The 21,836-nt window shown below is 42.8% G+C and overlaps 1 protein-coding gene across 4 annotated transcripts in view; it reads right to left on the reverse strand.

Annotated features, from left to right (window-relative positions):
* The window catches only part of Chd7 (chromodomain helicase DNA binding protein 7), a 202,010-nt gene that overhangs the window by 16,366 nt on the left and 163,808 nt on the right, over nt 1-21,836 (reverse strand). For all 4 annotated transcript variants that reach the window (XM_029565636.1, XM_029565635.1, XM_017799225.2 and 1 more), the window contains 12 exons: nt 16,428-16,638; nt 15,801-15,996; nt 15,100-15,267; nt 14,700-14,879; nt 10,887-10,997; nt 10,597-10,802; nt 7,749-7,948; nt 7,431-7,590; nt 2,514-2,603; nt 1,962-2,065; nt 515-644; nt 107-179 (listed from right to left, as the gene is read on the reverse strand). In XM_029565636.1, coding sequence (XP_029421496.1) covers nt 107-179; nt 515-644; nt 1,962-2,065; nt 2,514-2,603; nt 7,431-7,590; nt 7,749-7,948; nt 10,597-10,802; nt 10,887-10,997; nt 14,700-14,879; nt 15,100-15,267; nt 15,801-15,996; nt 16,428-16,638 — 1,829 coding nt within the window. The remainder of the gene's footprint in view (nt 1-106; nt 180-514; nt 645-1,961; nt 2,066-2,513; nt 2,604-7,430; nt 7,591-7,748; nt 7,949-10,596; nt 10,803-10,886; nt 10,998-14,699; nt 14,880-15,099; nt 15,268-15,800; nt 15,997-16,427; nt 16,639-21,836) is intronic.

Below are 21,836 nucleotides of genomic sequence, written 5' to 3' on the forward strand. Positions count from 1 at the left end.
TCTTTATTTTTTAATGAAAAGGCCATTATCTATAAAGTTTAATAAGTCTTATATTGGCATATAATACTTTACTGGCACTATAAAAGCCAATTACTCAAGTTCTTACATCTATTTCATCTTTGAATGGTGTTCTGGTTGGTTTATATTCTGGATCTTCATCTTCTCTATCAAATTCTCCCCTGTAGTTTAAAAAAAAAAAAGGTTTAAGTAAGAGGGAGGTGGTAGGAAAGAGTAGCACTCTACACTAATGTTACTTTTAGTCTGGTATCAAAACTAACTATCAGTGTGTAAAATATGCAGGTCAGGGGTGGCAGCAGGAAGACCACTGGGAAAAGGAAGCTTCAGACTATCTAGATAATGTACTTTGCTTATAACAGTCTTCGTGATATACAGATAAAAAACAGGGGTAAACATCAACTTCGAACCATAGTAAGAGTACACCTAAGAATTGAATCCTGCCAATAGATGTGATACTGACATACAGTTTATTAAAATTTTAGAATGTCCTTCTTACCCATCACCACCATCTGCTAGCATGTCTGTTCCTCTTTGCTCAGCAGCGATGGCCTTGGCATCAGGCATACCAACTCGTTCCAGAAAGCACAGTGCGGGGTCAGCTCGCATGGAATTGTACTTCTCATAGCCTGGGCCATGCCCACCAGCACACAAGAGGGCACACGAGAAACAAAGGAAAGTCTCGTCACTGTCAAAATCACAGCCCACCACAACACAGCCAGTTTATTTCTCAGGAAAGATTATCATCTGTGTTAAACTAACAAGACTCCTTTCAGTAGGACTTTCTAGAGAATGTTCATTCTAGGGAAGCTTTTGGGGACCAACTTATACTTCAGAATACAAACAGAAAAAAGATTCAGAATAACTATAGCATGCCAGGTAGGATTTCTGACCCTATTTTTCCCCAAGATCTAATTTTGCTTGACATTTAAAAGGCTTCATAATGTTTCTTTATGACCTCTGCAGGGGTACTGTGAGTCTACCCCCATCTTCCCTGAATAGCTTTGGTCCTGCAGGAACTCACATGGCTGGCTGAAAAATCCCCGTATATGTAAGGCCAGCGAACCTGTCTTATTAAGTTTAGGATGATGCATGTCAGTAAGATGACACTGTTCTCTCTATGGTTTTCAAACTGCAATTTGCTTTCTGACTGCCCAAGTTGACTAGATGGAAAATGGCAGATCCCAACAGTGCACTGCGGGAAAATGATTTTGAGGCTGAGCTCACAAAACGCGGCTGCAGTCCATAGGCAGAGCAGCACAATTCAATTAGGATGTGTACTACAACACACCGCTCCTAACTGCTGTAGAGCCGCAAGCCAAACTGTAATCATGAAAGGTTTTATAAGCCATCATTCTCCCCTTTAGTCAGGCTGGGCTGCTGAGAATACCTTCTCGACCTCCAGAGAATTGGGATTATAATCAGGAATCGCTCACTGTATATATCATGCCAGTTCTGCATCCCCAGCCTTTCAAAGTTAACAAGGCTGCATCCCACTCGGGGGAGCGACGAGTCCTCAGCACTGACATTTGTGAAATATTGCTTGGAACAAAGCCCAGGAGGCACTTGTACAGATTAATAGCAGAGGTTAAGCCCACCGTCCACTCTGACACTGGCTGGCAGAGTTAGCGAGAGAAGCCATTCTGGAAGCAAAGTTTAGGGAAAGCTATAGTACAACTTGGCTATTATTAAAACAAATATGGTTCGGCTTCTGTTTACAGCCAAGAAAGAAATGTTTTCTTCTCAAATACTCAACAAACATTCAAAAACAGCATCTGATATTTACAGTTCATATTAGATTTTTAGTACAGAAAAATGGTAGATGCCAAGAGTCCTTTGGAACTGTCCTCATTAATTTTATGACTTGGGAAAAAGAGTATGCAAAAGGTTCTAAATAAAGACAAAGCTATACCGTCAAGATGCATTTGAACAGAAGCATCTCTTACCATGTTTGAACACTCCAATTAAGAGGGATTTGTCTGCTTCCTTATCCCACCAATCTGCAGGAACTTCAGCATGGAAAGGTTCGGGGATCCACACGTCTGCATCACTGGGAAGAGCCATTTAAGTAAAATTTAAAGAAATTTTAGTACTTAAAATGATTTCTAATCTCAAGTAGTGAATACGATACACATGCTCTCCCGCAGTATCTAAGCATGCTGGGAAGAACCAGCAAAGGCGAAAGAAAGGGGATCAATCAGAAGCTCTCTACCACGGTCAGAAATGAGCCTTATCTCATGCTATCCCATTTTAAAGGTCACCTCAGAACGTCAGCCATTTTGTTCACATTGTTTCATACATAAACACACACCAACAATAACCCCATCCACATTCTCATCACATTCTCAAGCCCAAAGGACAAACATTTGCATTCAAGACCCCCCAAAAAGGAGGTGAGTTACTAATGGTTTGTGAAGGTTCTAAATACAACCCATGAAGTTTCCCAACTACCTGGGTTAGCTTGTGGGGGATCAGAACGAATGTACACTTGCACCAACCTTGAGTCAGCACCCTGGAGGATCTTATCCGCCTGGTCTCCTATCACTTCTTGCCTTAGGTAGTACAGCATGCGGACACGCAGCAGGACCCTGGAGAGGAAGACAGAGGGGGAAAAGTTCTTAACTTCAGTACTGTTTGCCAACAGTGGCTTTTGGCAGCTGCTGCTGTTCATCCATCATCCTGCCAAGGCTGATTAGCCATGCTGTATGGTAGGCTTGAAGCGTGACAGATGGTGGCACATAATCACCTCTGTGTGGTGCTTTCTGCTGGCTTCCAACAGGCCTGCCTGGCAACCGCTCACGCTGCACAGAGAGGGAGCGGGCTCAGCCCAGCCCAGGCGCACTTCATTTAGTTCTACCTAGTGCAGCTTGTGAAGTTTAGACACGTACCCTACCACTGCCTCCGAAGTATTGAAGCAAGTTTGTAAACAACTGAGCAGATGGCTTTCAGTAACTGTTCTGCTTCATTATCTCATAAAATTTCCTCAGCTGCTGCCTTAATACCATTTTTGGAAGCACATCAGAAGTTGTAGGAATAAACGAGATATAAAATCTGGTTTTACTACCTTACAATAAACCCTCAATATGGAATGTCAGGTTTTTCAGATTATACAACTTTACTTCTGAGAAAGGAAGATGGTGATGGGGGTGGGTACGAGGTGGGTCCTTACCCTACCAGGGGAATATTAGGCATTCTGACTACTTCTAACATATTATCAGGGTGCCTCAAGTTACAGTTTAAAGATAATATAATAAACACTACAAGATCAAAATGTGCTGAACTCATTGACACTCATTTTCAGTGAATCCATTTTAAAAACCTTTGGCATTATCCAGGCACCAGATTTTCAATCCTGTTTGGACTTCCTCAATGACTAAAACATGATTCTTTCAATAAAACCCACCTGGCATATACTACAGATCATCTCTCTACTCTGAACCCTGTTCCCTGCTAGACAGCCCAAACTGTGCATTCAGGACTGACACCTGAAGGTAACCTCTTGGCAAGGGTCAATCCTTACAGTCCTGTTTCCCAGGCTGTCACATACTTACATAACCCCTTGAACCAATATATCTCATTTACATACACTGGCTCACTTGGTCTTCACAACAGCCCTTGTGGGGCAAGTTCTGCTTTCCATGCTGCAAGTATGAATACTGATGGTAACAGAAGACGAGTGAGTCATAAAGCCAAGGTCACAGAGACACCTTGAACATGAGCACTCAGAAATAGGCCTCCTCATGCTACATCACACTGTCTCCAAGATACAGCGACTTTCCTCCAAAACATCAAAATAACAACTAGGGGCAGCTTTACCAAAACAAACTATTATCAACCAGACATCAACAGACATGCTGTGAGCCATTTACCCACAAATCCACTCATGGTCAATATGGGTTTTGGATGGGCAATGAGATTGCAAATATATAAATATAGGCCAAAGTAAACAATCTTTTTGGAAAATGCTCTTTTATGTTTCAAATTTTCTTTCTCTTGTTAACTCATACACTCAAACACTGACTTTGCCACACTGAACTAATGGAGGAAAAGCGACAGTGTGGCCAGCACTGTGCTTTCCCTCTGGTTAAACAATCTGTAGGCCAATATCTTCTTACACAGGAAGCTCAGAAAGGGCAGTTCCAAAGGAAATCCCCTCTACCTGTGGCTGGATTCTTTACTGTTCACAACAAACTTGATTCACAGGCAGGAAGCCTAATGGTTTCTCTTCGTTTTAGTAAACGACAGAGAGTTCAGTTCAGGACAATTTTAGTTATGTGGCGGCTTCTAGGAACTAATTGTGAGCATCTTTTTTTCCAGAGAGAAAATCAGCAGAGAGGATGGCCAGGACATAGCCCCTGATCTCAATAAGTTTGCTCTCTGTGACAGACAAGACTGGTAATAAACCCCCAGGCCTTGTCCACATTCCCCTGGTTGTCCTGCTAGTGACTGCTTCCTGATCAGTCCCAGGTCCACACAGTACTCAATAACCTGCCCTATGGGTTCCTTTCATCCTGTTTTGGTCCTTAGCTGGCTTCAAACTTGTAAAGATCAGTGGTCAGTAACTTTTTCTAGAATGTCCCCCAACTGGTTCTCATTTTCCACCTTAACACCAATACTTCCTCAATTTGGACAATCTCAAGGCATGATCTACTGGAAAAGGACAATAGGAAACTCATTCTACCTCAGAGGTGAGCTGGAAGGCATAAGGCATCGCCTGTCTTCTAAGACTGAATAGAAAGATGTGAAGAACCCCAAGGTCTTGTGTGTTAATTGGGGAGGGCTCCCTATGGAAGACTGTTACTGACAGGAGAATGCAAGTGAAAAACCACCACAGCCACACTGACATCCGGGAACAGGAGCCATTGTTCCCACAGTAAACCACTTCACTTCCTTTGTATGAATCCAGAACTCAGAAGGTTACTGACCCAAAGTTAAACCACAAAGACACAGTTTTCTGATAGCTATGATCAGGCTACAATTTTAGCAAGAAACACCATGCCACCGCAGTAAGTAACAAGTTTCAAACACACCAGATGGTTTGAGGTAATAGCTTGGAAGACCTCTGGGATCCTCTCGGGAACCTCGGGGGAGGACCTCGGCAGACCTCTGCAGTCAGGGAGACAAGGGTCTGCAGGGGTTGGGAAGAGTACTGCCCAACCTGCTCTGCTCTTGACTGAGAAACCTTAGGTAAGTTACTCAGGGATACCAACATTTCTGTCTGTTAAGTGGGGATAAAACAGAAAAACCACCAAGCACAGTGGTATGTGCCTGTAGTTCTAGCAATGCAGGAGGCTGAGCCTAGGATTTGAGAGCAGCAACAATGAAACCCTGTCTCAAAAAACAAATAGGGGCTGGGTGTGGTGGCGCAGGCCTTTAATCCCAGCACTTGGGAGGCAGAGGCAGGCGGTTCTTTGTGAGTTTGAGGCCAGCCTGGTCTACATAGTAAGTTCCAGGACAGCTGGAGCTACAAGGAGACCCTGTCTCAAAAAGACAAAAAAAAAAAAAAAGAACCCCACAACAACAACAAAAAACAAATAGGGACAGAGCTCAGTCAGTAAACTGCCTGCCTTCTAAGCATGAAGACATGAGTTTGATCCCCGGAACCTATGTGAAAACAAACAAACAAACAAACAAACAAAAAACCTGGGTGTAGGGATAAGCATTTGCAATTCTAGCACTGGGGAGGTAAACATAGGCAGGTCCCTGGGGCCCATTGGTTCAGCCAGCCTAGATGAATCAGCAAGCTCCGGGCCAGTAAGACCCTGTCTAAAAATAAATAAATAGACAGGTGATGATAGATAGATAGATAGATAGGATAGATAGATAGATAGATAGATAGATAGATAGATAGATAGATAGATAGATGATAGATAGATAGATACACACACAAACATGCATACATACATACATACATACGTATGTACGTACAAAATCATGGGCAGTATCTAAAGGAGGTGCACAGTAGCACATGCTTTCAATCCCAGCGCTAGGGAGGCTGAGGTAGGTGGACCTCTATGAGTTCCAGGCCAGCCTGGTCTACATAGCAAGTTCCAGGCCAGCTGGGGCTACACAGTGAGACTCTGTAACCAAAACCAAAATCAAAACCAAAATGACACTCAAGGTTTGGTCTCTGGCTCCTACATGCACCAAAACAGGTACACACACTCGCATACATATGTATACCTATCCACATATAACATACACACACACACACACACACACACACACACACACACACACACACACACACCAAAAATAAAAGGAAGGAAGGAAGGAAAGAAGGAAGGAAGGAAGAAAGAAAAGGTGTTACCCAGGAAATGGATGTGTAGCTCAGTGGTAGAGCATGTGATTAACATACACAAGACCTAGTAAATTAATAAATAAAAGAAAGCTAAGGGCTGAGGACATAGGCAGTGGTTAAAGTGTTTGCCCAGCACTTGCAAAGCCTGGGGTGTGATCCCCATCACTGTAATTAACATAGACTATTGTTGCTATTTGTTCAAAGAAAAGCACTGTCTATTCACATGCAGTCTCATCCAAATGAAATCCTGCCACTGGTAACTTTCCCAAGTCACACACTCCAAACACAGTAAGTCTGTTCAGTAGTAGTATAGCCCGAGCTACTGATTCTGACACAGGCAAGCCGAAGATGAGGCAATGGTCCACACACACAGACACCAGTTAAGACATAGTTGATAGAATTCTAAGCAATGAAATAATTTTAGATCCTGTATCTTTCAAATATTTGAGTTTCTGGAAATAAAGGTAAAGAATATAATTCTAAGCTTATAGGACCTAGCAGCTGAGATTGTACAAAAGCAAAAGTATGATGTAAACTCCACTGAGCCCCTGATGGAAGTACTCAGTTGAAAGTGGAGTCATAAAAAAAATCAACCATAATTATCTATCACATATGAACTGAAAACTTGTCATGTGCAATGTCCACAGCAGCATTAAAGGTGGAACAACCCAGGTGCCCATCCATGGAAAATGGATAAGCAAAGTGTGACAAACTTCATAGTACCCATCAGAAGGACCCTGACATTATGACAACATGGATGAACCTTGAACACTACACTAAATTAAATAAGCCAAAAATAGGGGATAAATATTGTGTGATTCCACTCATGAGGCAGTTAGATCACAATGAACAAATTAAACAGGACAGTGGCTACCAGAAGCTGAGGGCAGGGGAAGGACAAGCTATTGTTTAAGGGGTACAGACTGCCTATTGAGGGTGATGGCAGTTTAGATGGTGATGATCAGATCATGGCACTGCTCTCTTACAAATGTGTTTAAACGGAACACCACTATGCACTTCTTCACCACTGGTGGTCAATCATGGGCAGCAGGCCCATGACTTGACTGTGTTTTAGGAAGTCAACAGAACTCGTCTGCCCTCACCCAGTACCTACTTGTTGCAGTGATGCTTCAAATGCTTCTTGTAGCTGTCCTCCTGGAACAGGGCATCGGGGTTGCAGCTGGCCAGCCAGTCGGCATCCTGCACTACTGGCTGTGTGCTCTGGGCCTTGACCTTCTTCCCCTTCCGACCCCTCGGAACAGGGGCTGACAGACCTAGGAGTACCAGGGTCACAATCATGGAAGCCTTTTACACTGCATGCTACAGTGTCAGAGGCAGATACTGTAAGGGACACGTGAGAAAATGCAGAGTCTACATGGCCACTCTTTGTCAGGGCACAGTGTGAAGCTTCCCGTGGCATTCAGTGACCTACCAGAATGATTGAGCAGAGCTCGAGTACGGCCATCAGCTGTAGGTGTGATCAGGTCCCAGATGAAGCTTTTGATATTCTCATCCCCTCTGTAGTGGTTGAGGCAGTACACCAGGATGGTTCTGCAGATGGTTTCTACATCTTGCTCGGTGAGCTGACGTTTGTAACGTCCATGGGACAGGATGTCTGTCCAGCGGCCCCAGCTGGAAAGCAAAGATGTAGCATGTGGATGGAGCCTCTGACTGCGGATGTGGCCTCACCCTGACAGACAAGCCCCAGTACTGGGAAATCCTGGTATTACTTTACCTCCGGTGATAGAAAAGCAATGCAGGTATAGATGGGCATGAAACACACCTCTTTACAGAGGAAACCATACGTGCATTGCTTCTAAAAAGCCAAGAGTTGGATGGTCATTGAAATACCCACATGGCAAATGGCTTTCCTCAGCAGTTGGCATCTGTGCCTGTCATTTTCAGGAGACGGTGCAACCTAGGGACCTGGAAATTGTATACTATGGTTCCTTCAACTACGGTCTATATGTATCAACAGTGACCAATCTTTGGAGATGAAAGAAGGCTTGCAGTAGGTGTGACTACTACAAATCAGGATATAATGCTGAGGAGTCCAGCTGCAGCAACCCACCTCAGAGAGATGCCACAATAACTAGTGAAGGGCTATGAAAAGCTCTGTGGCTCTTTTACAACAGGGAGTGGTAACTTCCAAGTCAGGAAAGATGCTAAACCAACTTTCAGGTCCTCCCAGGAAAAGAGTTAAGGACAGGGGCAAACAAACAATACACTGCCCCTGACCACCAGTTTGTTTTCACAGTCCCAGGCTACAGTGTGGTATTGTTTCCTCTCTGAGGTACAATACAGCCAACAGGTGCAGAGTGCAGTTGCTGTCTGGGTGGTGCCTTCCCTGTGGTGACCAAGCCACCAGGGCAGAGTTCACCGTGCTGCCTTCAGTGGTAATTGGGAGTAGTGCTTTGTGGGAACTCAGACCCCATACAGAGGGCAGAAAATATCCTCCCCCATGCCTTGCTTTTACCCTGGCCTGATCTCTTGCCACCCCCCGTTCTTCTACCTCTAGTGAACTTCTCTTACATTCTTCACTCCCAAGGCTGCCACTCACCTCCAGGCCTCTGGACTTGCTCATCTCTTCCCCTTCCTTATACCTCATGGATTCCTGACATCCACCAACCACAGACTATATATGTTCTGTAGGATTCCCTCTGTGAGTCCTCCTAGATCAGAAGTGGAAGGTAACACCTGAACAGGTGCATGCTGGGCTTCCACACTCCATGAGCCAAGTGCTACCCATCAAAGTATCCTCACAGCCAATTTCTCTTTCTTCTCATCTGCCTACCTTGGGCTGTACCTGCCTTGCTCACAGAACCTGAAAGTACCCCAGCTCAGTGTCAAGTACATGTAGTTGTTTGATCAACAGTGATGACTGTGGGAAGAGGGGAAGGTTTGACTGAAAAACAGAATATAAATACACTGAATGTCCTTCTTAGACTCAGGAGTTACTGGTATGCTCTAGTCCTGAGATTTTCAAGAAAATTCATAAGTACTAGGATCACCCAGCTGAAACACAGAAGCAGGAGTAAGCAGAAAAGGGCCCTGACTGGGAGAGGCTCTGCAGAGAGGCAGGAAAACTACCTAACATGCGCTATGACTAGCAGGACAGAGCTGCTGAGGAACAAGATAGGCTTCCACAGGCATTCACGCATTCTTCACAAGCACTTATGCAGCACTGTGTGTCTGTGGCACTAGCTCATGCGCTGAAGACAGGGAAACAGCCCTTGTCCTCAAGAAACCACTAAGTGGGATTCCATCCAGAGAGAGGGGGCCTCAGAAATCATGAAATGACATGATGGATTGCATGGGAAATGCAAGCCAGGGTGCAAAGAAGGCTGTGTGGGGTGCAACAGGGAAGCAGACATAAGGCTCATCAAGTCTGAGGGTAGGGTATGCACCTTCGGCAGTAGGAACAGCCCACGCACAGGCAAGAGATGAGGAGGAAAGGAGAGCAAGAGAGGAAGCAGGGTGTCCAAACAGGCCTTCGACTGCCCATGAAGAAGAACCAGCATGCAAGGCAGGGCTGCTGCAGAACTCTGCGGGCCTCAGACATCATTTCCTCTGCTTTGCACTAATGGTGATCCGCTGGAGAAACCACCACAGGCAGGACATCGTCAGATCAGCAGAGAGACTGCTTTGGTAGCAGCTTTTACTTTAATGGAATCTGCCAAAATCTGTGAGGGAACTCTTATCTACTGATTCAGGTATTTCCTGAACACCCTGCCATTCAAACTGCTATGGGGCACCACACCACGAGACCCAAGTAGATGTGGGTCCTGTTGTGGGGAGTCAGGCTTGGGAAGAAGGAATCCCACACATTCACAAAGTTCAAATGGTTTCTTATGCTGCAGATGAGTTGGAAGAAAGATATACAAGTAAGGTCACTGCCTTTGGTAATTCTTTATAGTTGAAGACTATTAAAAGATTACTATAGTCATAAAGTTTATGTGATGGTAAAGTGCAAAGAGGTTTTGCAACTTTAGGCTTTGTTTCTAGTTTTTAATAATCTACAATAAACTGGGTCTGCCATAATTCCTAAGGTACTAGCTAGTACTCCTGACTTCAAGGAACTTTCTCTCTATACCTGGGAAGATCTCAATTTGGATCATATTAACCGAATGACCCACAGGCTGTAGAAAGTCATTTCAGATACATTTGTTTGGCTACACTAAGACATGACATGCAGATCTCTCAACACAAATGGTTTTGCTATGACAACTGGAAATTTATTGGTAAAATAAAATCAGACTTCCAGGATCAATCCACCTTACCCGTAGACAAGCAGGTTCTTTTCCACTCTGAAACACTCGCTCCGGGCATAGCCCTGTGACTTATCCTGAGGGCGCCGTGGCTTTGCACAAGGCTTTTCTTCAGCCTCACTCTCTAGGTCGGAGAACTCCATGAGCTCGTCCTCCTTCACGGCGCTGTATAGCCTGGTCTGCTTTCTCACCCGTGGAGTGTCGATGACCAGGTTGTTCTAACAAAAGAGCAAATGCACTTGAAACTTCAGAGCAACCCTTGAGTCAGATGAGGTAGGAGTCTGGATGGAATTCTCACTCACCCTCCCATTTAAGGCATCAATGTCCAATTCAGCCTTCTTAGCCCACTTTTGCCAGAAATTTGGATCATCCAAGGAAATATCTGTCCTATTTCCAGATGCAACAAAACTGGCCTAAAAGAAGAAAAAACTATCTATTACTTTGAGACACTTTTCTCAGTCAGGATGCAAAGCAGCTTTCTAAATCCAGTCACTCAAATGTGTGTGGTCCTCCTCTTGTGCTAGACAGCATGGTGGATGGGAATGAGATGAAAGACTGTCCTTCAATACAATTCAGTCTCCAGGGGTGAATCCACACTAGGAAGCAACTGCTCACACTGCAGCAAGGTAAGATAGGTGCACTTGTAGAGTACACACAAGTGCAAGTACTGGAGAAGGGCCCTGAACCGGCTCTAGCAAGGCACCAAGGAGCTGATTTTTAAGGACTCCCCTAGAAGGTAATGCCCAGATCGTGTTTTACAACAGTCATAAAGTAAGAAAGCTGGTGGAAATGTTCATGGCAGAGCATGCCCAAAGGCCCAGGAGAGGACCAAAGATGAGGGGGCTCAAGGAAAAGCAGCCATGGGCAAGGTGATGAAGGCAGAAGCTAGGGAAAAGGGTCTTGTGTGTGCTGGTAAGAGTCTGGCCTCCATCCCAGGAAAGGTATGAACTATTTGAAAATAAGGGTACTCTCAAGATGGAAATGACCATGCCTAGAGTCACCTGGCAGAGAAGTGATAGTAACATTCTATCACTGTAGTTGACACAAGAAATAATAAAGAGTAAAAATAAAAATCAAGAACTAGAGACTTCCTAGAAAGACATCCATTAAAAGGCAAAATCCATGGAGGTAGACTGAGTAGATGCAACATCAAAGGGTGAGGAAGCAGGAAAGTCCAACTCTGGTATCTGTGTGTCTATCCACTCAGGTGGACAGACCGGGGAGGGGAATCTGGTCTGTGTGCATATACAGTGAGGGGTTGAAGACCAGGATTAAGTTTAGCCTTACATATACTGAATTTTTAGTGTGTGTTAGACTTGAAGAAAGAACCTGCAAGAGGCTGAAAGGTGTGAGTGAAGGCAGAGAGCCTGAGAAGCACCTCTGCAGGCCGCAGCCACAGAGGCCTTCAGCCTCTTCCTCACACCACACATGGAGCAAGGCTCAAAACCTAAGTGAAGAGGAAAAGCTATAAAAAGTACAGAATAAAACATAGGGTAAATCTTTCCTTGTTTGCATTAGACAAATCACACACAAGGAATAAAAGGAAAAAAATGGTAAACTAGGCTTTGTGCACACACCATTAAGAAAATACCTGCAGCCGGGTGTGGTGGCACACGCCTTTAATCCCAGCACTTGGGAGGCAGAGGCAGGCAGATTTCTGTGAGTTCAAGCCCAGCCTGGTCTACATAGTGACTCCCAGGACAGCTGGGGTTACAGAGAGCCCTTTCTCAAAAAGACCAAAAAAAAAAAGAAAACCTACAATCATATTGTCTGGCCCAGAAATTTTCTCTAAAGCATGTAAAGATCTCTTAAAACTCAACAGATGATCAATAACCCAAAAAAATGAACAATGGGTTTTGAAAAGACAGTTTTCCCAAGATGATCTGTATCTGTCCAAGCAGCATATCCAACAGCGTACAACATCATCAGTAACATGGAAATACAGCCCTAAGAAGGAAAGCACTTCATACCCACTGGACAGCTGCAACTAAAAGGTATTGGTGAGGATATGGAGAAAATGGAGCTCTAACGCACTGCTGGTTGTAAGGGGGTAAGGTACATCACTTTAGAAAACAGACTGGTGTTCAACATCCTTAACCACCAGGGAAATGCAAATTAAAACTGCTCTGACATTCCGTCTCACCCAGTCAGAATGGTTATAATCAAGAAAACGAACAACAGTTGCTATCGAGGATATAGTGAAAGAGAAACATTTATTTACTGCTACTGGGAGTGCAAACATGGATAGGTACTATGGAAGGCGGTGTGGCACCTCTGCAAAACACTAAAAATAGAACCACTACACAACTATATGTAACTATCCCACGCCTGAGTATTTATGTGAAGGAAGGACTCTAAGCCCTGCAGACACCTGCACATCCATGTTGATAGCTGCACTATTCACAAATGCTAGGAAACAGAACCAACCTATGTGTCCATCAACAGATGAATGGATAAAGAAATGAGGTGTCTATGCACAATGGAATTTTATTTAGCCATAAATAAAAATAAAATTATGATATTTGCAGGAAAGTGGATGGAACTGAAAATCAGTTTGTTAAGCAAAATAAGCCAGAGTCAAAAGGACAAATATATGTTCTCTCTCATATACAAACCTAAATTAAAAAGTGTACGCGCGCGCGCGTGTGTGTGTGTGTGTGTGTGTGTGTGTGTGTGTGTGTATAGGTGAAGTGGGATCATGAAAACAAAGAGACCTTAAAGAAGAGGGTAGAGAAAATAATAGCTACATGTGATATGAAGGCAGAAGGGGGCCTGTTTGAGGGGAGGAAGGGAGCCAACAGAGGGGATGCAAAGGGTGTGGTGGAGGGCGGCGACAGTGTACAATGACACATAATGTATGAAAGTGCCAGGATAAAACCCATTAAATGAATGCTAACTTAAAAACTAAAAAATATTAAAGGAAAGTGACAGTCTGTTAGCTGTTCAAGGGGCAAAACACGTACGCATGAGACTAGGTTCAATTCCCAGGAGCAAGAAAGAGTCAGAGAAAGAGAGATAGAGCAAAGAAGGAATGTCTCCTAGCAATTGCTTCTGGCTATGCCAAAGAGAAAGAAAACATGTGTTCATGCAGAAGCCAGTAGGTAAGTGTTCATAAAAATGTTCATAAAAATCCCAAAGTAGAAACTATCCAGAATTCATATCAATTAGCAATGGATAAATGATCTAAATGTACATTAATGTACATTATCAACTGGCCACCGTGTGATACCCACACTGGAGAACACTGCAAGCAAAGGAAAGGAATAAATGACTGACACATACTGCAACATGGATGAACCTCAAAAACATCATGGAAGTGAATGAAAGCACACAGAGAAGACCACACATCATATGACTGTATTATAGTATGTCCAAAGGAGGCAAATCTATAAAGTACATGTGGTTTCCAGGGCCAAGTGTGGTGAGAGTGTTAGGGACTGAGTGCTAATGGGCGAAGAGGGTCTTCTGAGGTGATAGGAAAATTCCAAACTTAGGACTGTTCTGACTGCTGCACAGCCTATAATCTGTCAAAGGCATTGACTTTCATACTTTAAAAAGGTGAATTTTATGGTAAGTCAGTCACAGTTCAACAAAGCTTAAAAAGAAAAAGAGTGATCCTGGAGTGCTGGTGGCTGGAACAATGTGCAGGTGATGGCTCAGAAGTGGCTCTCATGGTCAGGGGCTCAGAGCATCCTTGGCCATAGCAGGTTGGTTATGGGGAACAGGAGGCAACTGGAGCAGAATATTATGGTATGCATTTTAGTTGTACAGAGAGTTGTAGAGCTAAAGCTAGAGTGGAAAACAGAAGAAAGATTAAATGTGGGAGTGCCTTGATTCTTAGAGACTGTTTTGGGAATTGGGGTCTAGGAGAGAAGAGGGTATGAGGATAGAGCTAGATTCAGAATGTGAGAGGATGGGATGAAGACTACACATGAACAGGACCACAGAGGCTCCCCAATATACAAAGAATGATTTGTATTGAGGATGCCCAGGGGAGCTAATAATTCATTAATTCATAATGAAAAGCAAATGTTATGGATACATCTTGTGAGTCTTTTCATAAGGTACGCTTCACGAGCATTAATAAAAAGCTGGCACTTTGGATGGATTCATACCTTAGCAAATGTGGAACCTTTTCCTTCGGATTCAATAGTAATAGTGTGGGTTCGCCGAAGCAGAATCTGGTCAATATCCTCTTCACAGAACTTAGACCCTTCATCCTCCTCATCCATAAGTGCACCATAAGCCCCTTTTCGTAGAAGATCCTCTATTTCTTTCTTAGAAAGCTGTTGTACCTATTGCAGAAAAGTTTTAAATATTCGAAGTAATTCAAAATTAAAATAGGAACTAGATGTCTTCATTTTCTCAAAGACATTGATTTATAACAAAGGAAAAATGCAACAAAATATGCTTAAAATAATGAGATAAAAATAATCAGATGCTCAGTAATTTCTTGCAATGACCCAGTTACAGAGGGAGCTAGGACAAACATGTGGCTGGGCAGTGTCATCTTACCCCATTGGTGGCATTTTCTCTTCCACTCATGGACTGTAACACAGCTTTATCCAGACCAAGCTTCAAACTGGCCTTGTCAAACATTTCCCTTTCATAGGAATTTCTTGTAATCAGCCTGTAGATTTTCACAGATTTGCTCTGTCCTATTCTGTGACATCTAGCCTGAGCCTGGAAGGGGGAAAAAAAAAAAATCAATGGCTGTTGCAATGGAATACATGGTTACATTCTCCCTAAATTCATATGTTGAAAAGCTCATCCCAATGTGAGAGATTTCAAGGTGGAGACTTAGGAAGTAATTAGGTCATGAGGGTGGTGCCCTAATGATGGGGATTCATGTTCCTATAAAGAGGCCGAGGCTGAACTTATTCCTCAGCTACGTGAGCAGGCAGCAGGAAGACAGCTGTCTGTATAGCAGAGTTTTTTTGCCAAGAACCCAATCTCGCTTGCATCCTGAACTTACATTTCCAACCTCCAGAACTCTGAGAAATTTGTGATTATTTTTCAAGCTGCCCAATACAGCTACCAAAGAAAGACACGACTCACCCATTAGTTATGTGATTTCTGCTCACATTATTAACTGATCACTAGTTGATTTTTTTCTGCAGCATGAGTCAAAGCCTGAGCAATGCCACACTAGCTTACTGGTTTGATTGGTCATCACTGCAGAGAGGAGGTGCCAAGAAGAGTCCTTTTTTACTTACCTGGAGGTCGTTCTGGGGATTCCAGTCTGAATCAAAGATGATGCAGGTATCAGCAGCAGTAAGATTAATGCCTAGACCTCCTGCCCTCGTACACAGGAGGAAAACAAACCTATCAGAATCAGGTTTGGAGAACCTGTCAATAGCTGCCTGGCGGAGGTTGCCTCTGACTCGGCCATCAATTCTTTCATATGGGTACCTAGACGGACAACAAGGAGGCCTGTCAAACAGCATTCTTGCTCCTCTTTTGCTCTTAGGTACGTATTACACTACGGACTGTACACTCACATGGTAGTTTTATTTTACTTCCTCCTTGGGAAATAGTCAAACTCTAAAAGTAGCTGACCCTTCTAACAGAAAGATAGCAAATAATTTCAATTTTAAGTAAGAACTCTTCACCCCCATTTGAACGAAATGAGGGGAAAACTGTCCACAAAAGTATGTAGTGGCCTCCTGTAAGCCATCATGTCAGATGCCTGTATGTATAACTATGGTTTTAAAAGGGCGCTGTGATCCATTTTTTCCATTCCGTCATCTCTACCATAAATGTCACTTCTAGGTGAACCTCTCAGAGCCCTGTCCAGGGCAGCTTTTTCTCCCCTTTCTGTTGTTGTCATGCGGTGGCCTCACCGTCTCTGAATGAGGTAGTCTTCCAGTATGTCCAAGCAGCGCACCATCTGGGAAAAGATAAGCACCCTGTGGCCACCAGCCTTCAGTTTTGGCAGTAGCTTGTCAATCAGCACTAGCTTGCCAGCAGCCTGGATCATTGCCTGGAGCTGAAAATCTGGAGACTCTGCATTGTGTGTTTCTTTAAACTCTTCCAAAATTTTCTCTTCAGCACCTGCAGAGATTGGACGGCATAACATGAATACCGTAAAAGGTTTTTATTACTAAAAACAATGGATTTTCTTTCAAAACCCAACGCAAACTGCTGGAAGCAGAACATTCCACTCATGTTTATGACCAAGAATCCACCCACTTACTCAAAGTCAGGTCTGCCCAAAACCATACTCCTACAAAAGGAATCAAAGTTTTAGGCACCATACACTGAGGCATTTGGGGAGAAACCCACATTTTCCAACAAACAAATGTTTGCTATCTATAAAAAAAAATGAATTTCAACAACAGACTGTCAGGCCAGAAGTGGCAGAAACAAGCCAAGGGCCAAATACCTCAGAAAATCTGGATCCGAATTGCTAAAGAAATGAACTGCTTACTAGCTGACTACAAACACAAACAACAAAATCTGTTGTGAAACTAAGAAAACAAAGAATCAAATCCTAATGATGTATACGGGCTGTGGTTTGGGTCTACAACTGAAGAGCAGTGTTATCAAGGGACTGCAAACATGAAGTTCATTTTCTAGACAATCTTTGGGGATTTTGTGGGAAACCTGAACACACATCTTCTCTAATCCCTAGTAGCTCCCTCCATATTCATTTCCATCTGATAACATCCTAAAATGTACAAATTCCAGCTTGAATTATTTAAACCTTCTGAAGCTGAAAACAGAACCCCCTCTAAGTATTTGATACAAGGTTTCCTTGATTAATTTCTTTGTCCTCATTGCTTCACATGCATTTTGCTTGGGCAAAAACTTGTATGATTAAAGAGGAGCCTCAAGAACATGGCACGTTTCTAAGAATGAAGCCTTATCACACTGCCTCCCTTGATCCCTCACAGTCAAATTTAGGAAGCAGCAGGTGGAGTTTCCTTCGGTGATCTGACCACCTGGCCTCTGGAGCTCCTCAGTATACAGACGTTTACTCCTCTCCTCCCACAAAGGATGGGCTCACTGTTCTTTAGAAAGCATAACAAACTCAACCACCCAATGGGGTCATTTCCCAGCTTTAAACTATGCCTTCAACCAACCCAATGGGGTCACTTCTCAGCTTTAAATTGTGCCTTCAACCAACCCAATGGGGTCACTTCTCAGCTTTAAATTGTGCCTTCCTGCCACTGGTTTTAAACAGGCAAACTAATGATACATAAGACAGGGACACAGAAATCACCAAAGGTTTTGAAGGTTGGGTCAGACAACCTTAGGTCACTGCAATCACTTGGATGCCACTTCTAAAAGCAGCACAAGATGGGACAGAAGCAACAATCCTGTTTCCATTTAAGGATGGTTGTGGAACTGTCCTTAGGGCATGGTCATATGCAGAATACAGCTTGTTAACTCAGACTCTGAGAACTCACTAAAGACAGAGTAAAGTCACTTTATGATTGAGGCACGCACCAGGCCTTTCACAGAGCACAACCTTCCCACAAAAGGAAACTGGCAGAACGTACCAGCTCTTTTACAACTATCTAACCCTTATTTCTACTTTCACGTGAACAAAAAGCTAAGATTCAGAGTTTTTTGGTAAGTATGGAAATAGGCCAAGGGTTTATTAGGAAAGGGTAAAGAACAAAATATTGTTTAAGGGCACTAGCAAAAATTTTCTTGAATGAAAGTGATGACTCTCAAAATATGAAATTTGGAAACTCAAGTTCTAGATTCAAGAAAAGGCTCTTAAGAAACAGGAAAGAAATTTAAAGTGACATAGTACATTAGCTCTTTAAAAAGTATATTCTTTGGTATATCACATTGTAAGATGTTTACAATTTAGAAATGGACATTTTAAGACATCTAGGAATTCTTTATCCACAAGACTTATACCCCATAATTGAAATGAAATTAAATGTTTTGGTAGTTTAAAATAAGTTAATGATCAGTGAATATTTTTCAAAAATTAGATTTTTCATTTTGATAAAGTAAATGTCAGAAATGCTTAAATCATTTAAAATAAAAATTGAAATATAAATAATTCAATGCTACCAATAATTTATCTTTAAAATATTTTATTTATTTTATTTTAATTATGTGTATATCTGTATGTGTCCATGTGCAGATATGCACATGAGTGCAGGTGCCCACAGAGGCATCAGATCCCCCTGGCATAGCTGCTTGGAAATGGATTCAGGTCCTTTGCAAGAGCAGCAGCTGAGCCACCTCTGCAGGACCTATACTTTCTTATTAGAATTAAAAGGAAAACAAAATGTATTCTTTTTTGGTAAAAATCTTTGGAACTGATGGGTTTTATTAGGAATTCAGGTTCTTTAAGCAGCAAACAGTTTATTCCTAATACTTCATTTAAAATATTATCAACAGGGCCAGGCATGGTGGCACACATTTTTTTTTTCTGGACTTTTTGAGACAGGGTCTCCCTCCAGCTGGCCTGGAACTCACTATATAGACCAGTCTGGCCTTGAACTCACAGAGATCTGCCTGCCTCTGCCTCCCAAGTGCTGGGATTAAAGGCATGCACTACCACGCCTGGCCCAGTGGCACACATCTTTAATCCCAGTGCTCAGAAGGCAGAGGCAGGCAGATCTCTATGAGATCAAGGCCAGTCTGGTCTAAGTAGTAAGTTCCAAGCCAGTTGGGGCTAGTAAAAGACCCTGTCTCAAAAAACCAAAAAATAAATAAATAAATAAATAAATAAATAAATAAATAAATAAAATTATCAGCAAATATATGGCATTTATAATTCTTCTAGTGCTGTATTTATTATGGCAATGTGGAAGAAAAGCTAGGGAGCCTGTTACAGAGCATGGCAATCTCATTCAGCCTTCTGATATCACAAATTTTCAAAATTACCAATTACAGAATTCCCCTGATGTTAGATTTGAAAACATGAAGTGGATATGGGTTATGATAAACCAAACGACTTTGCTGGCTCTGTCCTAAAGTACACTATGGCTGATATTGCATTTACCAGTGTGCTTATTACCAAAGGCAACTTCAAATAAGGGTGTCCTCACTGATTTAAGCCTAGAGTTTTTTCATTTCCACAGTCACTTTCAGAGCAGTGACTGTCATGTCAGGTAGCTATATTAGCCATTAACAAATAAGAAAATACTTAGTTCCTGAAGATTACCAGAAAACAAAAAAGATACCGTTAATTTTTTTTTTCTCTAAAACACATTTCACCAGGTAAGTCCTATTTTGTTTCCCTTTCCCACCTATCTTCTCCATTATTCCTTCCTTGAACAGTAACAGTGACTCAAGCCACCTCCATCCATCAGGGGACTTTGGACATAGTTTCATTATTCTTACTCTCATGTTAGGAAATAAAATTCCATCCAAACAATGCTTAGGCCAACACTAGTAACTCTATTCATGCCATCCAGTTAACTGCCCAACCTTTAGCAACACTGACTGAGTGCCTATACTATACTGGACACTCTGCCTCCCACCACTCTCCTAGTTCCCCCTTGTACCTGTCCTCCATCCTAAACTTGGGCACAACAGTGCTTGTTTTTCAAACCTGCAGAAGAATGCACTGCGTGGAATAGCGGGGATTGAACGGGGCAGCTTTCCTCCATCATGACCAGTACATAGCAACTTAATCTCTAGTATTAAAGCTTCCTTATAAATACTGATAACCATATAGAAAGATGGTTCCATGAAGGGTGACACTTCAAGATCCTGGACATGAAGCACCCCTATGGCAACCTCTGTGAAACACAATGTCTCCCTCAGTGATCTGGGCAGCTACATGCCTAGTGTGTACCTTACCTATATTCTTCTAAACCGTATTAGAGGTATAAGGTCCCCTGCTTAACAGATACTCTGTAACTGTCAGAAGACAGTCAGAAGAGCTGACCTCAGGGTATGACCAATTAGAACAAATACCACAAATGTCAGGCCTCAAGCAGTCCTAAGAGGCTCTGGATGAACAAAGAAACTATACAAGAGCAAAGAGCAAGCAGCCATGGGAAAAACCTATTGGCTATGTTTTGGGGAAAAATCCTAGCAACGCTCAGTGCATGAAATGAATGTGAACAAGCACAGAGCACACGGTGGCACTGGGGTGGCCATCTTATCATGGTGCTGAGCTCCTGTTATACACATCCTGCCAGTACCATCTGGGTCTTCAGGGAGTTCCCCCTTTTCCTCTTCTTTCCCACTGGGCATTATTATTTATTTTCCTTTTTACAGGTTATTAAATGCAAAAGTGTGTGCGCGTGTGCATGTGCATCCTCTACTCATACCAGTATTTGCCCTAAGTCCCAACTCACCAACAAGCTGGCTGAGAGCACAGTGGCCTTATAAGCTCATCAACAAGATGTGGTTAGTAGGTTGGCAATTAAGCATGGGATCATAATTTGATACCCTCTTTAGAAGACAAAGCTGAAAAAACTACTTTTTAAAAAGGAGTTCACAGATGTCACGTCAAAGTAACAGCCTCAGGTTCTGTGCCCTGAGCCATCTCCCAGGAAGAGGCTACTTTCTGTACTATGGTAACAAGGAGTTCTATATCCAGGGTGATGGATAGGTATGGATGTGAAATGGGAAGGTTAGCAAATTTTTGGATGAGCTGTCCTGCATGATTTGTTAAACAGAAGCAGGCTTTGTTCCTTCTTCCCTAGAAAGGAACCCAACTGCACTGCTAGCCAACTAGTAATTGTGCACAAGCACCCCAAGTTCGCCTGCCATCACCATCACAATATTAACTGCTGCCCAGAACATAAACACAGCCCCCAAGCTCATCTCGATGCTTGTCTGTCTGTCCTTCCTCCCACCCTTTCTATGCTGCTACACTGATCACTAGTCTCATCTCTTCTTTCTTTTTGGTTTTTGAGACAGGCTAGCCTCAAACTTGCTATGCAGCTGAGGAGGCCCTAGAACTTCTGATCTTCTTGCTCTACCTCCTGAATGCTGGAATTACAGGTATGTGCCACCATGCTTGGCTATATGCAATGCTTGGGATGATACTCTGCTTTCCGCATGCAAGGCAAGCACTCCAACAACTAAGCCACACCCTAGTCCCAGAGTTAGATTTCTTTTTTAAAAAATGTATTTAATAACCACATACTTAGAAGAAGCATTTAATTCCAACAGCATTGACATATTCAATAATAATTTCCTGAGCTAAGATGCATCTCTTTCAAAATTGGCTGAAAATTTTTAGGTTTACAGCTAAATTATTACAGTTATACAATACTGTACTCAGTATAAACCCTATAAGACATAAAATTAAATGAGGTTTT

This window comes from Nannospalax galili, unplaced genomic scaffold (assembly GCF_000622305.1).
Source record: "Nannospalax galili isolate Female #2095 unplaced genomic scaffold, S.galili_v1.0 scaffold397, whole genome shotgun sequence".
In the NCBI taxonomy this organism is placed as follows: domain Eukaryota; kingdom Metazoa; phylum Chordata; class Mammalia; order Rodentia; family Spalacidae; genus Nannospalax; species Nannospalax galili.